The sequence below is a fragment of the Mandrillus leucophaeus genome, unplaced genomic scaffold, assembly GCF_000951045.1.
Source record: "Mandrillus leucophaeus isolate KB7577 unplaced genomic scaffold, Mleu.le_1.0 Scaffold103, whole genome shotgun sequence".
In the NCBI taxonomy this organism is placed as follows: Eukaryota; Metazoa; Chordata; class Mammalia; order Primates; family Cercopithecidae; genus Mandrillus; species Mandrillus leucophaeus.
This window is the reverse complement of record NW_012098432.1, coordinates 4048261-4072278: the sequence shown is the minus strand read 5'-3', so window position 1 is coordinate 4072278 and position 24018 is coordinate 4048261. Positions and strand designations below refer to the sequence as shown.

The following is a 24018-nucleotide window of genomic DNA, read 5'->3' as shown; positions in this document are numbered from 1 at the left end:
AGAAATGATACCGAAAGCTTTTTTGGGCAAGCCAAGCCCAGCTTTTGAGACATGGGCTTCAATTTGGGAAGTCCCTACGGTTCTCTTTTTGAAACAAATCCTAGCTATGAACCTTGATCTTCAAAGCAGGAATTTCTTGTATATAAAGTTGTGTCCTCTTGCTGATTATACAAACATTTAACCAAAATATGATTTTCAAGGCACTTCACTAATCAAATGCTGAAAATATGAATATTTAAATGTATTTGCTTGTTTCTTTTTTAACTGCTTTTTTTTTTTTGTTTCTTTGACCCAGAGTATATTCTTGATTCTCACCATGGTAGGTTTTATATACCAAAAGACCACACTTTTCCTTAACATATTCTAAAGAATGTGAAGCACAATAGAAAACATATATCATAAGTTGTTTGTATTGTTCAATTGTTGAGATATTTGAACAAAGGTAAGCGTAGAAGTTATACAATTACAGCTTCCTTTCAGCAAAAACTATCTGTTAAATGTATTTGCCAAATAATAAGAATGAATATAGATAATATATCCTGTGTAGCCTGTCTGTAGAAATTTTAACATTTACAAGTAAACAAATGGCTCTCTGAAACTCCCAAACATCCCTTGTCCTGACAATGAGTACATATACTTAATATACAATCAAGGTTAGCAAAGTAAACAAACTACTGTCCAAATGAGATCCATGTAAACTACACTTTTGTGAGTCACTTATAGTAATCAAGGGATGATTTAATTTATCACAAATACCTTCATCGTGTTTATTTTGAAGCTTTAACTTTCACACTACTTATTTCTTTCTGTCAACTAATTTTAAATTGTCCAATCAAATTGTCTGAATTTGGGCTAAGCTGACCTTGGATCAGAGTACAAAAGAAAATATTTTTCACAGACCAGTTATTTGATGTATAATTTTCACTTGTTGAGACTACATAAAAGTGTCCCACAATTCTAATTTTGAAAAAGTCTGATTTTATATTTATTACACATGAATTATATTATTTATATGATTTCCTTTCTTAAACTTGATTGTAAATTAATTAATTTATTGTATTTTTTCTGAGTTACAATATCAAATGTCATTAGATCCCATAGATGTGTTCTCTCATAAATGATATTTTGTAAAAGGAAAAACTCATTCTAGCTGCACCCCCATGTTCCACAATTCAATGTTGAATATCTAGTAACACATTACTCTGAATAAATGGTATGATCTTAGGGTAGATTTTTTGTTTCTTTTCAGATGTTATATCTGCCAGTTTTCAATAGTGAATAGGTCTGAAGTCTTCAATCTACCAGTTGTTTGATGATATATTGGTTTGTTCTCACATTGCTAATAAAGACGTACACAATACTGGGTAATTTATAAAGGAAAGAGGTTTAATTGACTCACAGTTCCACACGGCTGTAGGCCTCACAATCACGGCGGAAGGCAAATGAGGAGCAAAGTCACATCTTACATGGCAGCAGGCAAGAGAGCATGTACAGGGGAACTCCCCTTTATAGAGCCATCAGATCTCATGAAACTTATTCACTATCACGAGAACAGCATGGGAAAGACAAATCCCCATGATTCAATTACCTCCCACTAGGTCCCTCCCACAACACATGGGGATTATGGGAGCTACAATTCAAGATGAGATGTGAGTGGGAACACAACCAAGCCATATCAGATGATATATAAATACTCTAGGCCTTTCCTTTGTCATCCAATTTATGCACTTTCATATTTGGCTAAGGAGTAGTTTCTGTCACTGAATACCTTTTGTATCAGACCAGAACCTACAAGAATAGAAAGTAAGTGCACAGTCTCAAAGGCACCCTCTCATCTTCCTTCCTGTCAATGTTTACCGTGCTTGGACTGAACTCTTAACATTTGCAGACAGCTACCTTGACCTCAGTGTGATACAGATTTGAATTCATCAATGCCACCTTAGTAAACCTTTTTCTCTTCCATTTCAGTTATGTTGATTTTTCTCCATTAGCTGGAATTGTCTTTGATATCCTTGATGAAATTATGTGGCAGATGATTATTTCTCCCTTGAAGGTTTTGAAAAGGACAACTACCTTTGTTCATGATTGGAAAGGTGCCAATTCACATTACTTTGCACACCTCTTTTTAAGAATTTCACACTTTTGTATTTACCATCCATGTTAGGCAATTTACTTGTATCCACATTAGAAGGAAGAACTACATCTACTTAAAGACTACAATTTGATGAGTTTTAACAGTTATACACTGCTGTGAAACCAGCATCTCAATCAATACACAAAATATTTCTGTCACCCCAAAAAGATTCATCGTCTCTCTTGCAATCAACTCCTTTCTTATTCCTCAGCCCTAGGAAAACATTAATCTTTTCAACTCTATTGATTAGTTTGCATTTTCTAAAAGTATATATAAGTGAGATAATATGGTATGTACTATTTTATGTGTGCTTTCTTTCACAGAGCATAAGTGGAATGAAGGCAGAGAATGTTGACCATATTTAACCCACAGTTGAGATAATTCTGATCAACTAGGAGGAGTGAGGAGTAGCTGAGAAGTGAAAAAGATAGGTTAGATAAATCAAAATATTTTTTACTAATATGAGTAGAAGGCACAATATATTGGTCCTGTTACAACTGTAAAGAATATTTAAAAAGGGAACAAAAATCCTTATCAGAGACCAACTTCTGGGTCAGCTAAAAATTAAAAGTTTTCCATTAAGGCATCCAATAATCACTATATTTAAGAAGCTGAACATCAACATGAAACAAAATTGTGAAATGATTAATTTAGACATAAAAATTTAACAAGTTCAGGAAATGTTGCCACTGTTTTTTCAGGTTCACATGAATCTGATTTTAGTTCCCACATACTCTTTTCAGAGGAATATTTAAATAATTTGACTGTGACAAGCCAAACTGTTTTGAGACCTCATTGAAAGTCAAATGAAAACATTAATCAAATGCAAAAATATTCCAGTCAGGCATAGAAATGCTGCAGGTTAGAAAATAAAAATGTTGCCTGTGAGAGGGAAAATCAATTGATTTAGAAAAAGCAAGTATTGGTTCAAATCTACATGGTTGGTAGTGACTGGAAATCACTACAATTTCAGGAGGTTGTATTTTTCTTCAAAATTATCAGATAGTCTTGAGCTGTAGCTACATTGCAAAACCAGTTTGTTTGACTAACTTTTCACCTGAGTAAAATAGAAAATCAGATCAGTCAAACAACTGATTGTCTTTCCCTTTCTCATTGTTTTTTATGGACAGGCTTTAGTGACTAGCATGCAAATAATTATCTATAGCACAAAATAGCCAGAGAAGTGACTTGTGGAATAGCAGTGTTAATTGAGCAAAAGAATGACTTTCATACTCTTAAATGCCACAGAATTGTTCAATATTAAGTGAGCACTACCTTCTCATTTCAGCTATGAATTCTAGAAAGTACAGCTCCTTTGGTAAGGTGATCTGACAAATACATTGCATTGCTATTCAGTCAGTGCTGCTCCTGTTTTGTGGGGCCAAATGACTATACATCGCTATATTTTGGATTATCTGACTATTGCTACTGTTTTGTGGGGTTAAATGACTAAACATCCTTATATTTTGGATTATCTGACTACTGCTCCTGTTTCGTGGGGCTAAATGACTACATATCCCTATATTTTGGATTATCTAACTATCTAGTGTGGGTAATAACCTTAGTCTGTCACTTACCAGCTTTATCACCTAGATAATTTGCTAAGTCTCTTTAAGCCTTTTTCTGTCTTGTGTTCAAAACTGTCATCATATAGAGCTATGAAGATTTAATTAGATGATGTCTGTGAAGCACTGAGTTCAATGCCTGGCATAAAGAAACATTAATGTATGTTATTCTTATGTTCCTTGATTATTATTAATTCATTCATCTGACAATTATTAATTGAATTTTTATTAGGGCCCGGTCACTGTACAAAGCACTGGGAATAAAATGGTGAAAAATCCACAGCTCCTGTACCAATTAAGCTTAGTGTATAGTGGGAACACTCTCAAGTTCATGAACAATTTTAATAGTGTAAGAAGTACTCTCCTGAAATAAGCAAGAGTATGATGCACTGTGGGAATGTGTAGGAGGGCTTCCTGAAGGAAGCATTTGGGATAGACAGGAGTGAGAAGGAAAGCTTTATGGAGGAAGTGTGAGGAGGGGCACAGAGGAGAAGAGAGAGGTAACGCAGGGGCGAACATTTGTGTCTGAGGGAATAGCATGTGTTAAGACCTATAATAAATGAAACTTTTCAGGTGGAGGCTATAGAGACAGTTCCACCAAGAAAGCCAGAAAACAAAACAAGAACAGAAAAATTCTTCTTTTTCCTCTCTAGCGCTTACAGTGCTGAAGAACAAGCTGGGCAAGTAACAGCTCTTTAGCCTCACTCATATTTAGAAAGCAAAAAAGAAGAAACATTGTCAAACCCACAGTAGATTAATAAAAGTTCAATGCTAAATGTCTGCCTGCAAGGCCACCCATATCTCAATAGAAGAAGACTCAGAATGTCTTTCACATTCTTTGTATGAAAAGAGAAAAAAAATTAAAGAAAGAGAAAGAATTCGAAGCCTGTAATCAATCTTTTCCTTTACAAAACCCAGCAATTCAGGAGGCCTGCCAGAGGCTAAGTCTTTCAGAGACCATGGACAGGAAAAAGCTTATTAAAATGTGCTTCATTCCCAAAGAAAGAGGTCACTCAAGATCCCCAGATCCTTAACTCTGAATAGATTTAATGAAAGCCAACTGCTATTTTAAGAATTTAGAAGGGGGATTTCCCTCCCTAAAGAAAAGAAGGCAGATATCGTCAATGCTCTAACGTTATTTCATCTATGGCACCAGGCATGCTTTTCACTAACTTTCTGTAGGTTGCTAAAGCCCTTAAATGAGGATTTAGTGACTGAGAATACAGTTCTTCACCTACAAGGCTTGAAACGTAATTGATACAAAGACCATCCCTCCAGGATTAAAGAGTTCTAATCATTCTGTGAGGCTTGCATGCTCTTTCCTCCATGCTGGCCAAAGAAACACTGCATCTTTCAGAAAGCGACTATGCTGTTTCCCACATCATTTGGTAAGCACAAAACCTTTCACCTTCAGTTAGAGAAAGATAATCTAGACTATTCTGCAAATAGTACCGATGCAGCAACTGGATACAAAATGAATCTTAGTCCAAGACTTTCTGGTAACCCTGCTTTATGTAATTAATATAAATTGTATACAAATATCTCTTGTAGAATCTTTCTCTAAAGTCCTAGTTGACTATTGTCCTGGTACTCTTATTAATCACAAGGGTATTTCTGTGAATAGGTAGACATGGGCATCATTATTTCCATTTTGTAAATGAGGAATCTGAGGCAGAAAACAGTAAGTGACATAACAGCAACAGAGTAAGAACAGGAATAGAAATGACAAAAACGATTGTCTCTTGGAAATCAAGAAGGTGTGATAGGAGGAATTCTTCCTTTTCTTTCAGTATTGAAGGAAGGATAAGGGACAACAACCTTCTCAATGCTAATTTTGAAAACATCCTCCCTGGCTGTTTATAGTCAGAAGACAATTACTGAGTTGAGTCGCTGAGTGCTACTTGAGTATAGAGAAGAAAAGCTGCCTAACCACATAGGTAGTATACACATCCTCTGTAAAAATAGAGCCTCTCCTACTTGGATTTTTCAGTCTCCAGAATGTGCCTCTGATGATACTTCCCCTTCTCTGCCATTATGTTTCCAAATAAATGATGGTTGAATGTCTAAATGGATGGTGTTTAAATTGCACCTTTAGGTTTTGTGAAGGAGCACGAGGAAGAAGAATCACTGAGAAGGATCCTGGATAATCAAATAACCTCGTTAACCCTCAGCTACATTTTTAATCAAATTCTATTCCAGATCTGCATCTGTCTAATGGGAGTATCAGACTGAATCCCTGATTCAAGTTCAAACAAAGAAGGAGTAAGAGGTCTTAATGAAGGCAGTAATCTGTTATTTGAATCCCCTTGACCTTCTCTATAGAAAGAGATCTACAGTAAAACAATCCAATTATTTTCCAGATCTTTATGGCAAGAAGAAATTACCCATCTGAGATATTATAAGCAAAGTTTGTGTAATACAATCAAAAAGGAGAGCTAGGTAATTAGAAACATTAATTCAGGAAAGCAACTTGGGCATGGAAGAATATTTAATAGTGAAAAGATTCTTTCAGAAGAATAAAGAAGAAAAATAATGCTAATAATGCTAATGTATTTTCTCATTTAAATCCAATAAGGTAGGAATAAATATAACCATCTTAGAAATTAGAAAACTGATATGTTGAAGAAATTAACCAAGGACACAGGTAAAATGTGGCAGAGCTGGGATGTGAACATGCTTAGTCTGGCTTCAGCGCCTATGCCCTCAATTAGTTCTCCTGTGGTCTTCCAATAGGATGATAGCCCACATCAACACATATCCCCAGAGGCGTCCACGCTGTAGTCCCAACCAGAGAGGACTCATATTATTTGGAAACTTTCTTCCAAATAGGGAGGATTTTGAAATAGAAAATATTAAATCGGACTTTAAAAAGGTTTATAATTATCTGTATCTCTTTTTCTAGGCCAAATTCAAAGTATAGCTAGCTACTGGAAATTCAATCAGTTAGAAAGAAATTTCCACTTATTAAGATTGTTTCTCATTTATTAGCTAGAAATTTTGGCTCTGGGTCCATAGTCAGGTTGCACTCAATTAAACTCCAGAATCTTAAGAACACAACAACACAGACGAATCTCAGCAAGCAAGGGTTGAAAACGATGAAGTGAGAAATGCACAGATTACCACACGGCAGCATTAATATCATTATTGAAAGGTTAGCTGCTTAGGAAATCGACAAGGTGCCAAGAGGGCATTCACGGTGCCTCCCAAGAAATGAGAGTAGAGAAGAAACGAAGCCGAACAGAGAAAAGCTTTTGTTGACATTTTCAAAAGCCGACTTTATACAGGCCATATCCCCAAAGAATAGAAAATGGCAATGTAAGAAACCAGTAACACCAGAAAATTGCAGGCCAGTGAGTTCACCACCAGTTACAGGAAAGCATTTGAAAGGTTTTAGAGGATCAGGAGGGGATTCACTTCTCCCCCTATGCTCAGCCTGTGGGTGAGGGAAGGTGACATTGTTATGGGGAAGGTACAGTTGCCACACTAGCTTTGGGCATTCGCAGGGTGTGAGTGTTGTATTAAGGAAAGGGGCTGCAGAGTGAACCACTTCAACCACTAGAACGCACTGGAATAAGTAATCCTGATGCCAGGTTCCAGTATGGAGTAGCACTATTTCTATATCAAATAAAAAGTAAATGTTGGTATCGTAGGATTTCTAGTTTTGGTCAAATTAGTACTTTTCTGTGCTGTTATACACACAGAACCATTTATTTGCACGCACACATCGTCTTGTGTAGCATTTCAAATGCCATACAGAAGATGTGAGATTGGGGAATTTGTCTGTCTGGGCTGAATGAGGCAAATGTTCTGATGGGAGCTACTGGGAGAGATGATAAGTTTGTCCAGGTTTATGCAAGCAATATGACAGTGTGGGGAAAATGAATGACGTTTTCTGACTTAAATACACCTGTTTTCATTTAAAGGGGGTATGTGTCTAAGGGAATTTATTTAATGGGGTGTTAAGTAAGAGCACTATTTTTAGAATTAGTGAATGCAGCCAAAATTAAACGAGATGTTCTAATGAAGGCAGATGAGAGAAGAACAACATTTTAACTGGCCTTGGGAGGAAACTTTAGCTATTTCTCTAGGGGGACAAAAAGAGGACAAGTCAGGACTAAAGGACACTCTAGTAGTGAAGTATGGGAGGGAGAATCTTAACCAAAATGAAATGTCAAGAGAATGTTTGGAACATAGTTGGTCCTCTGGAAACTATGAGCATTAATTGAGGAGGCAGGCATGAATCTACCCTCAGAGAAAAACCAGGAAGAGTGGGATGGTGAATCTCTGTGTAAATAATGGGTAGAAACTTGAGTCAGAGAGAACTCACTGTTTCTTCCGGAGGTTCGGGGAGCTGAGGACAGACTGACTTCAGATGGAAACTGAGCATGTCAGAAATGGGGACAGAAATTATGACTGGACATCAGCAACCGAGTGCAGCTCATAAATAGGATTAGAGTAATTTGTAGAACGAAATGGTTAAGGAGTCCCTTCTGTTGGATGTGGTACAAGGTTCTCTAAATACGGTGGTCATCGTCTTTTTATTTTAACGTTTACTCCTAAAGAAAAAAATGTGTGTGTGTGTGTGTGTGTGTGTGTATGTGTATGTGTGTTTACTGACATACAGTGCATGAGATTATGACTTAATGTTTTAAAGTGTATATAGCCTATTTAATACTATTATATTTATATAGTTACATGTTTTTCCTCTTGAGCCATATTTTGCTTCAGGGACATAGTCACAGGTTTTTCTTCTTGGGCCACATTTTGATTCATAGACATATGTCCCCACACTCCCAAAGCTACTCTCATGTTTTTAAATTAACAAAAGTGAATGAGAAGAGTTATTTCAAAATTAGTTCATATATAGCATGCTTTATTAAGTAGTTTTCATTTGTTTCCCAATTACTGCTATTAGTTCATAAATTGTGAAAATACATTAATAAACTAAAAATATTTAGTATGCAACTAACATTATATTTGTATAACTGACTCATGCAAATCCAGATCAGATTTCTCAAGTATAACCATTACTCAGACTCCTATTACCTGTTATTGACAGTGTACATAGGGTCAATGTAGCACAGACTTCTGGCTGACCACTAAAACTCATTTCCTCTTCTTCTAGGCACACAGCTAGGCAACATTTCCCAGGACCTCATATGGTACCACCAAGACAGAGCTGACTGTACCACCCAATGCCAAGCCCTCAGTATCACTGTCAAGTCACAGTGGTCATTATGAATTGTGTAAATGCCCCTGGGGATTAGCTGAGGTGATGAAATGATATATTTATATTATAAAATTAAACTGACAACAACAAAAAAATGTGTGCCATGCTAATGCCTGGCCCATACAACATGTCATTCTCATCTTATATAGTCTTGCCTCATTAATGCTCACTTGAATTTGGATGACCCTCAAGGAGACCCCAGAAGTCACATATTGAAGATAGGTCCTGAGTAACATCATGGATAGGGACCACCTCAACAACTTGTTCATCCACACAATCAAGATGTACATTTCAATTGTATTGGGAATCATTATACATTATGGACTCTATCATTACAGCAGATAAACTACCCTAACTAATCTGAATTTCATATTGGAAATATTAATAAATTATATAATTTAATTTTTTCATTACTCAAAGCAGTAATAAAATTGAGTCTGATTGCAGCTGATTGCTTTTTTAAAGAAAAAATTTAACTTGAAAATCTGAAATCAGATTACAATTTTGGACATAAACATTTCAGAACTACAGGTAGTCCTAATCCCTAAGGCATCCATTGTATATTATGAATTAACTTTTCTTCTATGTACTCCTAATAATAGTGATTATTTCTCATGCTGAGGAGATTTGAAAATCATCCCTGAACTCACCCTCTGTGGAGCTGACTTCTCTCTTCTGGTTTTAAAAGGCTGGAAGCATTACAAGAACACATGGAAATGCATATGTTTATATGGGCATTTATATATAAATGTGTACACTTATATGTGCATTGATATGATAGTGAATTCAAAAGACAGAGATCCAAAGACCCATGGTACCTATGACACAGAATAGGTACAAAGATCTAGCAGTTTCCATGGGAGTTGTGTTATATGGGCTAGGCTCCTCGGGAGCAAATTACTTAGAATTCATGGGTGATATAAGAAAGTTCCCAGGAGTGTAGAATCTACACAGATAGCCAAAACAGAAATAAAAGTTTTAATATCAGACAACTGCAGTGCACACTGCCATTCATGTGGGTATTCAAGGCTATAAACCCCAGAAGAATACAGAATATGTACATATATATATGAATCCTTCTCTATATGTGTATCTATTCTATATAATTCTGCATTATATGGGTATAAAGTACTTACATAAACCATGTGCAATATAATTGTCTGGTATTGAAATTTTTGTATCTGCTTTGGCTACTTGTGAAGACTCTACACTCCTAGGGAACTTTCTAGTGCCATTCATAAATTAGAAGTTATTTTCCCTGGAGGAGCCTTGTATAGTACAACTCCCATGGACACTGCCAAATCTTGGGACCTATTCTGTGCCATAGGTACCATGGGTGTGTGGATCTCTGTCTTTGACATTCATTACTGAATAAGTAGATACGCACATGTATGAATGAATGAACAATTAGACTGACTTTAGGGTGACGATTTTGAAAACATTTGGAGTTACATTGTGACTTGATTCCCTAGTATTCCCACTTTACTCTGTCAGCAGAGAAGAATGAAGTTATATGGCAAATGATTAAGAAGAATAATTGACACCAGACAAAAATGTGATTCTCAACCTTGCCTAGATATTGGAATAACTTGAAGTGCTCTCTCTCCAAATATGATACGTGGGCTCTAAGCCTGGAGATTCTGATATAATCAGCTTCGAGATTTTCTTAAAGTTCTCTTAGAGACTCTGTGCAGCCAAAGTTGAGAACCACTGCACTAGAACAATGTTTCCTCGCCTAGATCATAAGAATTAATTGGTAGTCTTGTTTAAATTGTAGCTTCTCAGGCCCAATGTAAGACATTCTGAGTCAGTCCCTTCAGTGCCTTTGAATCTTTTTTTTTTTTTTTTTTTTTAAATGAAGGCCCCCAAGTGATTCTTCAGGAAAGTTTGTAAATGCTTCCTTAGGCTCTAAGCTCTGCTAGAAAAAGTGTTATGATCTGTTATTCTCACCTGTATCCCTGGGGCATGGCATAGACCCTAGATCATATTGTGCATTCAATAAGTATTTTATATTATTTAATTAAATGACATTTTTAAAGTGCAAATGAGTAAAAAGAATTGATAAAATTTAAAATGCCACTTGTGATGACTGGTTTTATACTAGAGAATCACAGATACAGGGCTGTTAAGGATTTCACGAGTTTTAATGGGTTCTCTTGCAGGACTTTTATAAGTATGGTAATACAATCAGTTAATTGGTCTGCATATGGGTATTCAGAAGTCTCCTGAAGATGATATTTGCCAATGGATGCAAAATTCTTTCTGTATAAGCACTTATTAGAAAAGTCACAAGTTAAAGAAATAGCTGGGAGAGGGATTCTGTGACATATGGAATTTCAGGAACACAAAATTAGAAAATTAATGATTTGTTTATTTTACTTAATTGCTGTGTTTTCTTACATGCAGGAATTTTATATTTTGCATTCAACTGAGAGGCAAATGCATATGTCAAATTAAAAGCAACTATTACAATTTTCTATCAATAATATTTTTCTTTGGCGCTTCCTAAAATCTTCACTATTTTAGTTAAATGTCATCTTCAAAATTAAGATTCTTTTAGCTCATAACAGCTCTGTCTTTTTAAATTACCTATCATTTGTCATTGGAAAGTTGGCTATTTTAAAATTATCACTCATTATTTTCCTTTATACCCACCAGAATAAGCTGACAGTCAAAAACAGTGAATCCTTCTCAGATCCAGACCCCAAACTAATTAGTTATATCATATAAAAAAATCTCTGTACGTATGAGAATATTGCTGTAACCCTTCAATGGGTTCTCCTTGCCTGGTGCCTAGATAAATTTGATTTATCAAGACAGGGGAGAATTGCAATAGAGAAAAGTTTAATTCACGCACAGCCAGCTGCACAGGAGAGAAGAGTGTTGTTATTACTCAAATCAATCTCCTCAAAAACGTGGGGATGGGATTGTTAAGGAAAACCTCGTGGGTAGGGGTCTGAAAGTGGGGAATGCTGATTGGTTGGGTTGGAGATGAAATCATAGGGTGTCAAAGCTGTCCTCTCAATGCTGAGTCAGTATCCTGGGGACAGGAGACCAGATAACCCAGTTTATCAGTCTGGGTGGTACCAGCCGAGTCATCCTGTACAGCATCGGCAAAATACCTCAAGCACTGATCTTAGGTTTTGCAATAGTGATGTTATCCCCAGAAGCAATATGGGGAGGTTTCGAATCTTGCAGCCTCCAGCTATGTGATTCCTAAACCATTATTTCTAATCTTGTGGCTAATTTGTTAGTCCTGTGAAGGCAGTCTAGTCCCCAGGCAGGAAAGAGGTTTGTGTTGGGAAAGAGCTATAATTGTCTTAGTTTCAAGTTCCTCCCAAAGTTATTTTGGACTATGTCCAGGAATGAACAAGAACAGCTTGCAGGTTAGAAGCAAAGTGGAGTCAAGTCAGATCTTTCAGTAATAATTTTCTCAGTTATACTCTTTGCAAAGGTGGTTTTAATTGTGGAGTGTTTTTCCATCCCCAATATTAAAGGGAACAAATGAGGGATTAAGAGTAATAAAAAATGCATTTTGTGTGGTGCTTCACAGTTTATAAAATGATTTCATATACATATTTCATGTGAATGTCATGTGTACCTTGTGATGGAGGTTATCACTATTTAATTCCTTACAGTGTTAATATAACATACATAATACTATATATTTATACAAGGAGAATACCATATATTTGATCCATGTATGTTTGCAGTGATGTTTCTGCTTCAATCTCCAACAATTTGAAAAATACACTTTTCCAAGAAAAACACACAGCTTCTAGTATTAAATAAAAAGCTTTAAATCCTTTAAGCTATAAATAATGACTAGCAAGCTCAAATGCCACAAAATGAATGTATATATTAGGCCAAATATAAGTTGGTAGGTGGTGAGGTCTACAGCAAATTAGAGAGGTGCATTCCTGCTTGAATTATGAACATTTTCAAAATATTTAAACACTATGGGCCAAACAAAACCTATCTGCATGCTTTCTATGCAACATCTGTTCCACACCAGCAGAACATGGAGTGTGAAAGAAGAAATAAAGCAGGAACACAGAAGCATAAGACGATGATATGAAAAATTGTTTGGGTCACAGGAATTGACTTTTTAAAAGATTAAAGTACAGAGAGTAAGGTTGATAAATATTGCTGATGCCCATTCAATATCATCAATATGCTCCTTCTATCTCTCTCTTCTGACATGGTTTTGCTGTTGTTGTTGTTACAGTAGAAGATACAGAATACTACAGACTTAGTCTCTTTAGTCAGTTTCCTTGTCTGTAAAACGGAAATAATAATAACTGTCCCCTAGAGTTGTGTGGTTAAATGAAAGCATGACAAAGGTTTAGCAAAGCTCCTTTCATATTGTGATCAATAAACGGTAGGTATTATCATTATCATCATTTCCATTGAAAATAACTACTTTCTTACTCCTTCCTTGAACTTTTCCTTAGTGTATATACTTGGCCCTCTAAATCCACAGGTTTCACTTCTGTGGATTCAACTAACCATGGATCAAAAAAAAAGTTTAAAAGATTGTGTCTGTATTGAAGACATATAGACTCTTTTTCCTTTGTCATTATACCCTAGACAATACAATGCAAGAACTATTTACATAGCATTTACATTGTACTAGATAGTATAGGTAATCTTGCAATGATTTAAAGAACAGGAGAGGATGTGCATAGGAAATATGCAAATGCTACAGTGATTAATACCAGGGACTTGAGCATTCTCAGACTTCGGTATCCTTGAGAGGTCCTGGAACCAATCTCCTGCAGATACCAAGGGACATTTACTGAAGATCAAAATTAACTTTCAGAACTGGAAGGTAAAACCCTCAGTTGGCTTTGCTTGCCATGGGAAAAATAGAGTTCTTTTTTTTTTTTTTTTCACTCAAATAATTGCAACAACCACAAACTCAAATATAAAAGTGCCCTATCCCGTGGGCTCAAACATCCTTTTCCCTTTAAAATTATAAAAGTTATTGGGCAAGTTGGATGCTATACACAAGTAGTCATACTTACACCAATTAGGTCATTGCTTTGTAAAATGACATTCATAGAAATGCCACAAGAATTTGGTTCAGTTAAAAAATATTAATTAGACATTTTCTCTGTGTAAGACACAATGCTCGGTTCAGAAAATGTGAGATGAAGAGAGCAGTCTCTGACCCTGAAACCCTGATTTGTCCAGGCTAATGGGGAATATAAAAGTATAAACAGACCATGTCAATACAAATGCAAATAAGTGTACGAGTTTCCCAATCTCTGATGTGCATCTTTCTCTCTACTTCTTTGAGTGAGACTTTCCAGGTACTATGCTAAAGCAGAGGTTAGTATGCTGTGAAAACCCTGAGAAAAGATTAATGCCTGTTCTTCAAACTCTACGTTTAGCTCCACATACGCTAAGAAGCATTCTACTCCACTTTCATCTTTGACTTATTTGAAATCCTCTGAAAGTCACTATTTCATCATTTTGACCCTTAGTTATTTTCTATATAAAGTGGAACTTGAGTTGCTTTCTGGGTATATGTCTTATACAGCCAAGTAGTGCAGTAAGCTCTCTGAGGGAAAGGACCCAGGCTCTTTTGAGCCATGTACAATGCTACATATGCATGCATCTGAAAAACAATGTTTTGCTCTTGTTACCAGATTAAAGATTGATAGAAAATGGTCTACAAATAATTGATACAATAGTTTTGGACTCTGTCATAATGAAGGCACCTACAAAATGGTGTTTCATAAAATTTTAAAACTTTTTGATGCAATTAAGCATTTAGGTTAGATTAGAGGCAGCACAAATTGTAGATATAAACCTATATTGGCTATATAGTAAATGTTCTGTTTTTATTTTAATCAACATTTATATTTTCGGTCCTGCCCAACAACTGGTGGTAACAACTTGCACATAACTCACAGGGCAACAGAATATATAATGGCCCCACAAATGAAGAGTTACAGCTAGAGAAAACTTACAATGATTACTTATTGCAATGATTACTCATTTGTTTTAACACCATGTGCAACAATGTTTGGGATGGAAAGATAATACTCTTAAAACACAAAATCATCAGTTTATATTATGCTAATTTATCATCTAAATCTGTTTCTGAAACAGTTAAATGTTTGTTAACGTAAATGTTTGGTTTGAAATTAAGAAAGGTAAAGAACTAATAGCTAACAATTAAGAAATGACTTTTATGTGAAAACTAGTAAATAATTACAAATAGATTGAGACTTATATATGTTTACATTCAATATCTAAGATTCTGCCACTCACGTATCTGATTTATCTCTCCAATCTTTCATATCTATCTGAGAAGAGAAAAATAGCTGAGGGCAGTCTAAGCAGTATGAGCAACACAAAATTTATCGGGCCCAGAGAGACATGAGCATGGGACTTTAGTCATGTCTCCAATCTCCATTCCGCTGGGGCAATAATGTAAAGACATTTTGTTCCTGACTAGCTGTGTTACCCATTATCTTTATGTTCCTATAATTTTTGATTAAAGAACAAGGTATAGTCAATCAAAAGCTTATATTATTTTAATGTAAATTCTTGGTAAACAACTTAAAAACTGCTTTTTCTTAAAAACTAACTTGTAATCACTGCTAATGGGAGTATGTATTCAGGACAACTTGAATCCATGCTCATGAGTAATGATCCTTAAGCTCTGAGCTTGAATAAACTCTGTATTTTGTTATTTAAAGTTGACATGCCTCTTCCTTTCATTTCCACTGCCACTAGTGAAATTCTGCTTTTCATTACTTCTTATCTAGATTACTGCAACAACTGCCTCACTAGTTTCTTGACTTTCCCTTCAAGTTGATATTTTACCAGATGCCAGATTAATCTTTCAGTAATATAGCTCCAAATTTGTGATTTTCAGCTCAAACATCTTCATTGTCTCCTTACAGAAAAAAAATCTGAAATACCTTAGCAATAGCATTCACTGGTGTCTGTGCTCTTGTTCTATTTTTCTGTACTTTTTCCCAATTGTCCACTTCATACATTATACACACTACATACATTTATACACTCTGTACACTAAAATGAAACTATAGTTCCTATATATACCTTTAACTTTCCAATCTCTATGATTTTATTAATGTCTTCCATAAGCCTATAGGATGCTCTTCCAAACTCTACCCGTCTTTCAGGACCAAGCTCACATGTCATCTCTTCCATAGAGTTGTCGTTAGAATCCTCAGAAGCAATTAATATTCTTGTTCCTGAAATTTTTGTACTATATCTTGTATATAACTTATTATTTTATACCTAAAATGCATTTAGGTAAGTATTTTTCTCCTCTACATAGAGTGTGAAAACTCCTTAAATGTAGTGTATGAACATCCCAGTTTGTAAGCTCTACTGTGCTGGAAATAGTCTTTAAACATAGATGTTCAAATAGTTGTTGACCAAATGACTGACTAAAGTAATTAATATTTAGTAGTTTCAGAACTGTAAGGCTTTTATAAAGGACTGTATACACAATTTATCTGAATCTTATTGATTATCATAAAATGAAAGCGATTGATGTGGAGTAATCTGACTTGCTTCATAAACTAAATCAGTGTTTGTCCAACTATTCTCTACAGCACCTTTGGGCTTCCACAGAGGGGGCGCAGGAATCTCTCTCCTTAGCAGTGGGAAATGGGAAGTAAGTAGAGTTTTCTCCTCCCCACTTTACCTTCACCCAACACTGCTCCATTTTGTATATTGGTCTTTCCTATAGGACTTTACTCAGAGAAAGTTTTCACCATTTAGGAAAAGTTTTGAGATCCCTTGGGGTTCCACCACTGAACAGTCTGATTTCATATTTGTTTCACACGAAATCCTCTTTACCTGATAACTAGGTAAATAAGCTGTTGTGGTTAAGCTGAATTTACTAATATAAAAATACAAAAATGGTAGCACAAAGTACGTTTCAGATAATTTTATATCAGGAGCTACTCCAACACTTTACTTTATAGGAGACATATCATTTTTTAATAGCCATTTAGCTCACTGCTTGATCTGACCTTACTGACCTGGGAACTAGTTAGCTGATGCATCTTACAGATATTACTATATTTGTGAACATCCTTCATAGATTTAAAAGATCCCTGAGAAGCAGTTATATAGCTTTCTACTCCTTAAAAGACAATGACAAAACTTTCTATCGCCTAAGCTTATGGTAGCCTGTCCTCTTACCCACAGAGCACCCTCATCTGCAATAGGTCTAAAATGTATCTTCACTGAAATCTGCCTTAAACTCACAGTTAGTTATACCCTTCTGAGTTCATTATTTAGGATAAAAATACCTGTTCAAGTCACGATGTATAATTGGCTGTGTCAGGTTGTGAAGGTACTCCATGCCTTTGGCAACATCTACTGCAATAATTAATTTAGACTGCAAATCAAGAATCCTACAATTTAAAAATAGATTTAACAGAGATGAAATGGTCAAAACGAATACTAAAAAAGCAAATGATGTGTGAGAGTTGTTATTTTGTATAATCTTAACCATTTTTTCTTTCTTGAGAGTTAAGCTAGAAATCCAACAAATCTGAAAAAACAGCTTTCCTACATCAGAAAATGCTTAATTATGAATCAGTTAAGATACACGGTATCTCTTGTTTAAGATATGATACTTGGTTTTATAATTTATTTAAAATACTATACTTAATTTCTTTGTAATATTGTAAAATGAAATCCATTTTAATCACTGAATGAAACTACATTCTAATTACTATATGCATAAACTCAGGAAGTGAATTCATATTGGATTTGTGCAAGATCACTTTTTTAAACTTTATTTTATTCTGAGCTTACATATATCTTCTTTATCAGTATTTCAAATTTAGCCTAATTATTTTAAGCTCCAGTTTCCAATTTAAATTCCTTAAATTTGTTATCTTCAACTGAATTTCTGTTAAGAAAGCACAGAATATTTATATTCATTGAAAGACAATTATTAGGCATAAATTATTAGCAATATTAAAAATGCCACACTTGCTAGCAGTACTCAGATTTCAAAAGGTGAAGGCTCATCCAATGAAAAAGCCTCTGAAGTATTGCAAGAGTAATTCCAAAATTCTAATGGTATGTCCAAGGATAAATCAGAACAAAAGACCCATACCTTTTCTGCTCATGAAGGAGGGAGAACAGAGAACCCCCTGATATGTATTGAGTGACAATGGCAAACTGGCTGGGATCATTCAAGCAAGCGCCCACAAACTGAATTACACAGGGATGATTGAGCTGGCAGAGAATGGACACCTCTCGGCAAAACATATCCACATCTGACTTGGAGCAGTAGGTATTGGCTCGATAACTGGAAATGGCAGCAACAGAAAATTCTCAGTAAACAGATGGATCCAAACAAGGGGCTTGCCATGCATATGCTTCTCAAAGGTCACAATTCCACCTGGATGCTAATTTTTTTCATTTGCTTGCTTACCGTTTTATAGCCACTATTTTATTTCTGCATCGTCCTTTATATACTTTTCCAAAAGAACCTACAATTGTTTAAAATAAATAAATAAACACATATTAACTTGAACTCATTCAACTAAACCAGACCTTTTTTTTTTTTTTTAAGTTACCTGAGCCGATAATCTCATGGAACTCAATTTCTGAGAGCTGAAGATGGAAATGTGAAGGCAATCCTGCTCTTAGGAGGAGAATATCTGCCTTCTCTGCAAATAGAAATTGTCATTTTATTTTTTAAGGTGAAAAGCTCACATGTGAATGTGTATACACATGCATATATATGTTTAACTAAAAGCATAATTTCCTAATAACATCTAATTTTAAATTTTCCAACTGTAATTGACTATTTGAAGATGCTAAAACCTTAACCAAAATGATCCCTGCCCCGCTGCATTAAAATCACGTTAGTTCTACGTCTTGATTACTCACTCCTTGTTACCAGCGCTCAGGGTTTATTCCTGATCTGATCACCAACCAGCTTGTCTGCATGACATGGCAACCCTGGAGTCCAGTCCATATCACATTATGAGAAAGGTTCTGATCTGGTAACTCTCTTCAGTCTATTCCAATAGGCTTAGCCAAATATCCATAAACTAATCTCAAAGGGATGCCAATTAAATGACAGGAAATAAGCCTATGAATTATTCTAAGGAAACACTAAGAAAAAAAATACTGTTAAAAGACTTTAAATTCCAAATAGTTAAATATATATTTACATTCGAATCAAAGTTTTTACTTTCCTGGTCCAATGTTATTCATCTCTATGTGAAGCATACATTCAAAAAAGGTCCCAAAATATTACTTATTGGGGATATTTTGAAAAATAATATGTATTTTTCATACATGTTTTCTAGCCCCAATTCTTCTTAAAGAAATATTAATATTTATAATTCATTTTTATAAAAAACAGAAACATCTAAACAGTCCTGTGAGAATTTGATTTTTCTTTAATAGTCATGTGAAATTTTCACTGTTATTATATCTTCATGCACTGAAAGGAAATAAAAGGTAAGGTTAATTATGAAAAGAATGGTCTGTCGATAATATTTGTTGTGCTTGTAAAATAGTCATCATTTGTAATATGTAAGACAAAATTGAACGTTATATTTGAAGCAATAGTTACCTTTAGTAATGAAATATAACAATTGTCCCAGATTATTAGTACCTTTTGTCATGCTTTTAATCTTCCCCAAGGGGGATGGAACAGACACATAGGAGCCATCTAGAAATTCAATTATATAATAGAGTTGAAAGTAGCAATCAGTTTTTTTCTACATAAAAGTTCAACATTATAAAAATAAGCAGGTGACGAAACCAAGTAAAACTATCGCTTCAGGCCCAAATCTTTCTCTGGATACTGAAATTGTACTGCAAGTGTTTATTTAGAAAGTGCATAAAAAGATTTTTTAGAAAATCCAAGTTGTAGCAGACTCTAGCAGATTTGTGTCTGGATATGAGTATTCAGTAATAGATTACTGAAATGGAAAACGACTGCTCTCAGCTTATCCAGGCCTTCCTAGTCGTGCACAAGCCTCATAAACATCCAGTCTGGGAAATGTTAAACTTGGAGGAGCTGCAGATTGGTGAGTTAGAAAATAGCTGAAATGGAGGCTTCTTTACGTTCAGCCTCTCCCAGACATAAGGTTACTTAAAATAAATCTAATCTGACATAGGCTATTCCCTCCTCCCTAGCCCCAGAATGATAGTAACAGAAACACAGGTTTACCTTTAGGCACAATATTATACAACAATGAAAACTGAATAAGAAAAGGGTACCTCCTCCAGGCTGAGAATATTCATTACAGAGCAATTCATCTTGAGGTCTCTTATAATGCTTCAGGAGTGTGACAATGGCATCATTCCCTTTATGAAAAGATACAACGAACAAAGAGTCCTAAATTTTGTTTAAGTTATTCAGTCTACTCTCAAATTCAAAAATTATTGGAAGTAGCTTACAACATAGGACAAATCATGAGAAATAATGTATTGCAATAGAAATTTAGTTCATTCATTCTTCGGTTCAAAATAATTTCTTAAGACTACCATATGCGAAGCACTATGTCAGGCACTCTACTGGGTACAGGTACTGGTGACGCAGTGAACAAAGTGACTATGGTCTCGTAGTTGAACAAATAATCGGCAAAATGATGAGAATTTCTAAATAAGGCAATACTAAGTACTATGGGAGTATATAATAAGGGCACGATTGAAAGGGCAAAAAGTACATGTAGTAACCAGGAAAGAGAGATGTATTTGCTGTGATTGAGCAGTACATTTGATTCAGAATTGCAGTATTAGGATAATTTACATAGGTTTTCAGAGACAGCTGGCTGCCTGGCAATAGTTGTACCCCTCTTTCACAGGGTGATTTTGTCACTGGGAATGACTGCCCACCCAGTGACATTTTCCTATGTATCTTGCATCCAACTGTGGCTTTGTGACATATTTTCATGAAGAGAATATGAGCAAAAGTGAAGTAACCTCCAGGTCTGTGCCTTAAGAAACAGGTGAGCCTTCTCTACTCTTCCCATTTGCTGGCTAGATGCAGAAGGCTCCGAGGCTCTGAGGGTTGGAGAAAGCCATCCAGGTGGGCAGAAATGCCCACCCTGGAGTCTTATATGAGAAATACTTTTCTATTATAACACCACCAACATTCTAGGGTTTACTAGTTACACTAGGGGCTTATTATTGTGAAGGATAAAAAATGTCAAATGATCCTCTGAGTAATGCAATGTTTTTCAATAAAATTAAACTTTGATACTGTTTTAATGCATTCACTACAAAAATAATCTATGAAGCGAATTTACAAAAGAGAAAAACAGCCAACCTTAAAGATCTTGCCACAGGATTTGTGAAATACAACAGAGCTCATTGTAAAACTGGCAGACTTAAGGAATTGAAAATGCATAAATACTTATCCATCACAAAGGATCTGTAGTTAACATGAATTAAGCATATACCTAGCTTATATAGAGAGTATATGCTGAGATTTGCTTTCCTTTCAAATTTTCCCTTCCCCAAAAACTTTAAATGAACAGTGCATTCAAGATTATGAGGTGGAAAAATTATGGTATTTACAAGCACGAAAAGCTTTTCCACAGGCAACAAGGCTAAGATTCTTCGAGAAAAAAAAAAAAGAAAAAAATGCATTGTGATTACAATTGCTAAAACTGGTAGCAAAACTTAAATCTACATAGTTGAAAAACTAGTGTCCATATTCTTAATCATCTCCAGCTTTCTATTCATGACTGGTGGATCTCCAATTTTCCCAAATCATAGACATAAGTTATAATGAAATAACGTGGGAGGCAGTCCCATTGGCATTCTTTCTTTGAACCGTAGTGAGCTCACAATCAGGGAAACCTTAAGATATTAAGGACATTAGCCAACAAACACATTTCTACAGGAAGCACCTAATAGGCAGAGAGAATAGATAATGTAGTAGTCCCAAGATGGGAGCAAACATACCATGTTTAGAGAATGAAAGAAAGCCAGTGTGACTTCACAAGCAAGGATGAGAGTGGTATCAGATTTGGTTGGAGAGGTAGCCAAGTGTACTTCACGTGGACTAGTGCTTCTCAAACTTTTTACTATGTATAAGAATCACTTGGAGTGCAAGTTCAAACTGATTCCTGAGCCCCGTCCCAATAGATTACGATTGAAAAAGTCTGTAGTAGGGGCTGAGTGTTGCATTTCTAACAAGGTCCCAGGTGATGCTCATCAGCAATCTGCACTTTGACTATGACTGATGTAGAGCTTTACAGGTGAGGATAAGGAAATCAGATTTTCGTGTCGTGTAGGCAAGATGGAGAGCCGCTGAAGCATTTTAATTAGTTAAAGGATGTGATTTGTTTTACTTTTTAAAAAGATCCTCATCTACAGGTTAGAAATGATAATCCACCCTTGTAAGATTGTTTTAAAAATTACCTAAGATGATGTATGTAATATGCCTTACAGTTCTAACACATCAATGTGCCTTTTGGGTCTTGTCACTGCTTTTTCACTTTACTTTTTGCCCCAAGAATTGTAGGTGAACTTGGAAACTCCTTTTTGGAACTTCAGATGAATCTTCTAAATAGAAGTCTATTCATTTTCTATTGCTGCTATTGCCAGTTATGAAAAACATAGTGACTTGAACAACACAAATTTATTATAACATAATTCAGGAGGTCAAAAGTCCAACATGGTTTTCTCTGAGCTGAAATCAAGGTGTCAGCAGGACTGCATTTCTTTCTAGAGGCCTTAGGAGATAATTGGTTTCCTTGACTTTTCCAAGTTTTAGAGGCCACCCACATTCCTTGGCTTGTAGCCCCCTTCCTATAGCTTCAAAGCCAGCAATGGTTGGCTTAGTCCTCATATCATATTACTCTGACCTCTGCTTCTGCCCCACTTTTCCATATTACAATGAGCCCACTAGGATAATCCAGGATAATCTATCTCTTAAAGTCAGCTAAATAACAACCTTGATTCTTCCCTATGTAAGGCAGCCTACTTACAGTTCCAAAAAACAGGACCTAAACATTTTTGGCGGGGGGCATTACTCTACCTCCTTGATTTTTCCCCATGTGAGGTAGCCTGCTTACAGTTCCAGTGAACAGGAACTGAACATCTTTGAGGCGGCATTACTCTACCTACTACATCCAGTTTCATGAAGATTTCAGTGTGCCTGTGTCTTGCTTGTGTGTTGGTACTGCCTGCTGTTGAGCGTTTCCTTTTCTTGCTTTGGTGGCCATTTTAACCTCAGGATAAAAGTAGTTCTACAGACCAGAAATTCCTTTGGAATTAAAATTTGGCCGACTGCCTTGACTCACACCCCATTGTTTTGAGGCTGAGATGGGGGGATTGTTTGAGACCAGGAGTTGACTGGGCAACATAGCATGACCCCTACTTCTAAACAAATTTTTTTTTTAAATTAGTAGGACATGGTAGCATCTGCCCGTAGTCCCAGCTACTGGGGAGACTGAGGTGGGAAAATCTCTTGAATCCAGGAGTTCAAGATTGTAGCAAGCTATGGTCACACCATTGCACTCTAGCCTGGGCTAGACCTGGGTGAGACCCTGTCTCTAAAATAATAATAATAATAATAATAATACCCCTCATCTGTTCCTTCCTAGATTCACAGATTCTAAGGTTGTTTTTTGTTTGTTTGTTTGTTTGTTTTCCTCCCTTCACACTCTTTGATCCCACATTAATAGGACCTATAGTGCTTTTGGAATCTTCCTTTTACTTAGTTTGGTCTTCAAGCGTTTGGGCCCAGGAAAAACACAAAAACAAAAACTTTTTCTTATTTCTGTTTTTCCTAGGAGAGACTTCTTGGCGGAATAAAAACAACCCAAACCCCTAGCATTTACTCAAGCACAACAAAGCTTAATTCACAGAGCCCACCTTCCAGTCTATCTCAGCCCCTCTATAGAACTGACATCAGCTGACAGACGAGAGGGCCTCATGCTTTCCCCAGTGAAGCAGAAAGTTGCATCCTGAATCCTGAGTGCCTGTGTGAGTTAGTGATCACACCCTTGATGTTACCTTTCATTTCAACAGCTCTCTTGGCTCCACTTGCTCTGAGCAGTTTTCATTTCCTGCCAGCACAGTGGCACAATTTGCTGGCATTT

General features: G+C 35.8%; 1 protein-coding gene across 1 annotated transcript in view; it reads right to left on the bottom strand.

Moving 5' to 3' along the window:
* TNNI3K (TNNI3 interacting kinase) overlaps positions 1–24018 on the bottom strand; it is a 327610-nt gene that overhangs the window by 169333 nt on the left and 134259 nt on the right. The window contains exons 12-17 of the mRNA XM_011977732.1: positions 20183–20269; positions 19572–19628; positions 18520–18612; positions 18375–18432; positions 18054–18248; positions 17236–17340 (exon numbers count right to left, since the gene is read on the bottom strand). Coding sequence (XP_011833122.1) covers positions 17236–17340; positions 18054–18248; positions 18375–18432; positions 18520–18612; positions 19572–19628; positions 20183–20269 — 595 coding nt within the window. The remainder of the gene's footprint in view (positions 1–17235; positions 17341–18053; positions 18249–18374; positions 18433–18519; positions 18613–19571; positions 19629–20182; positions 20270–24018) is intronic.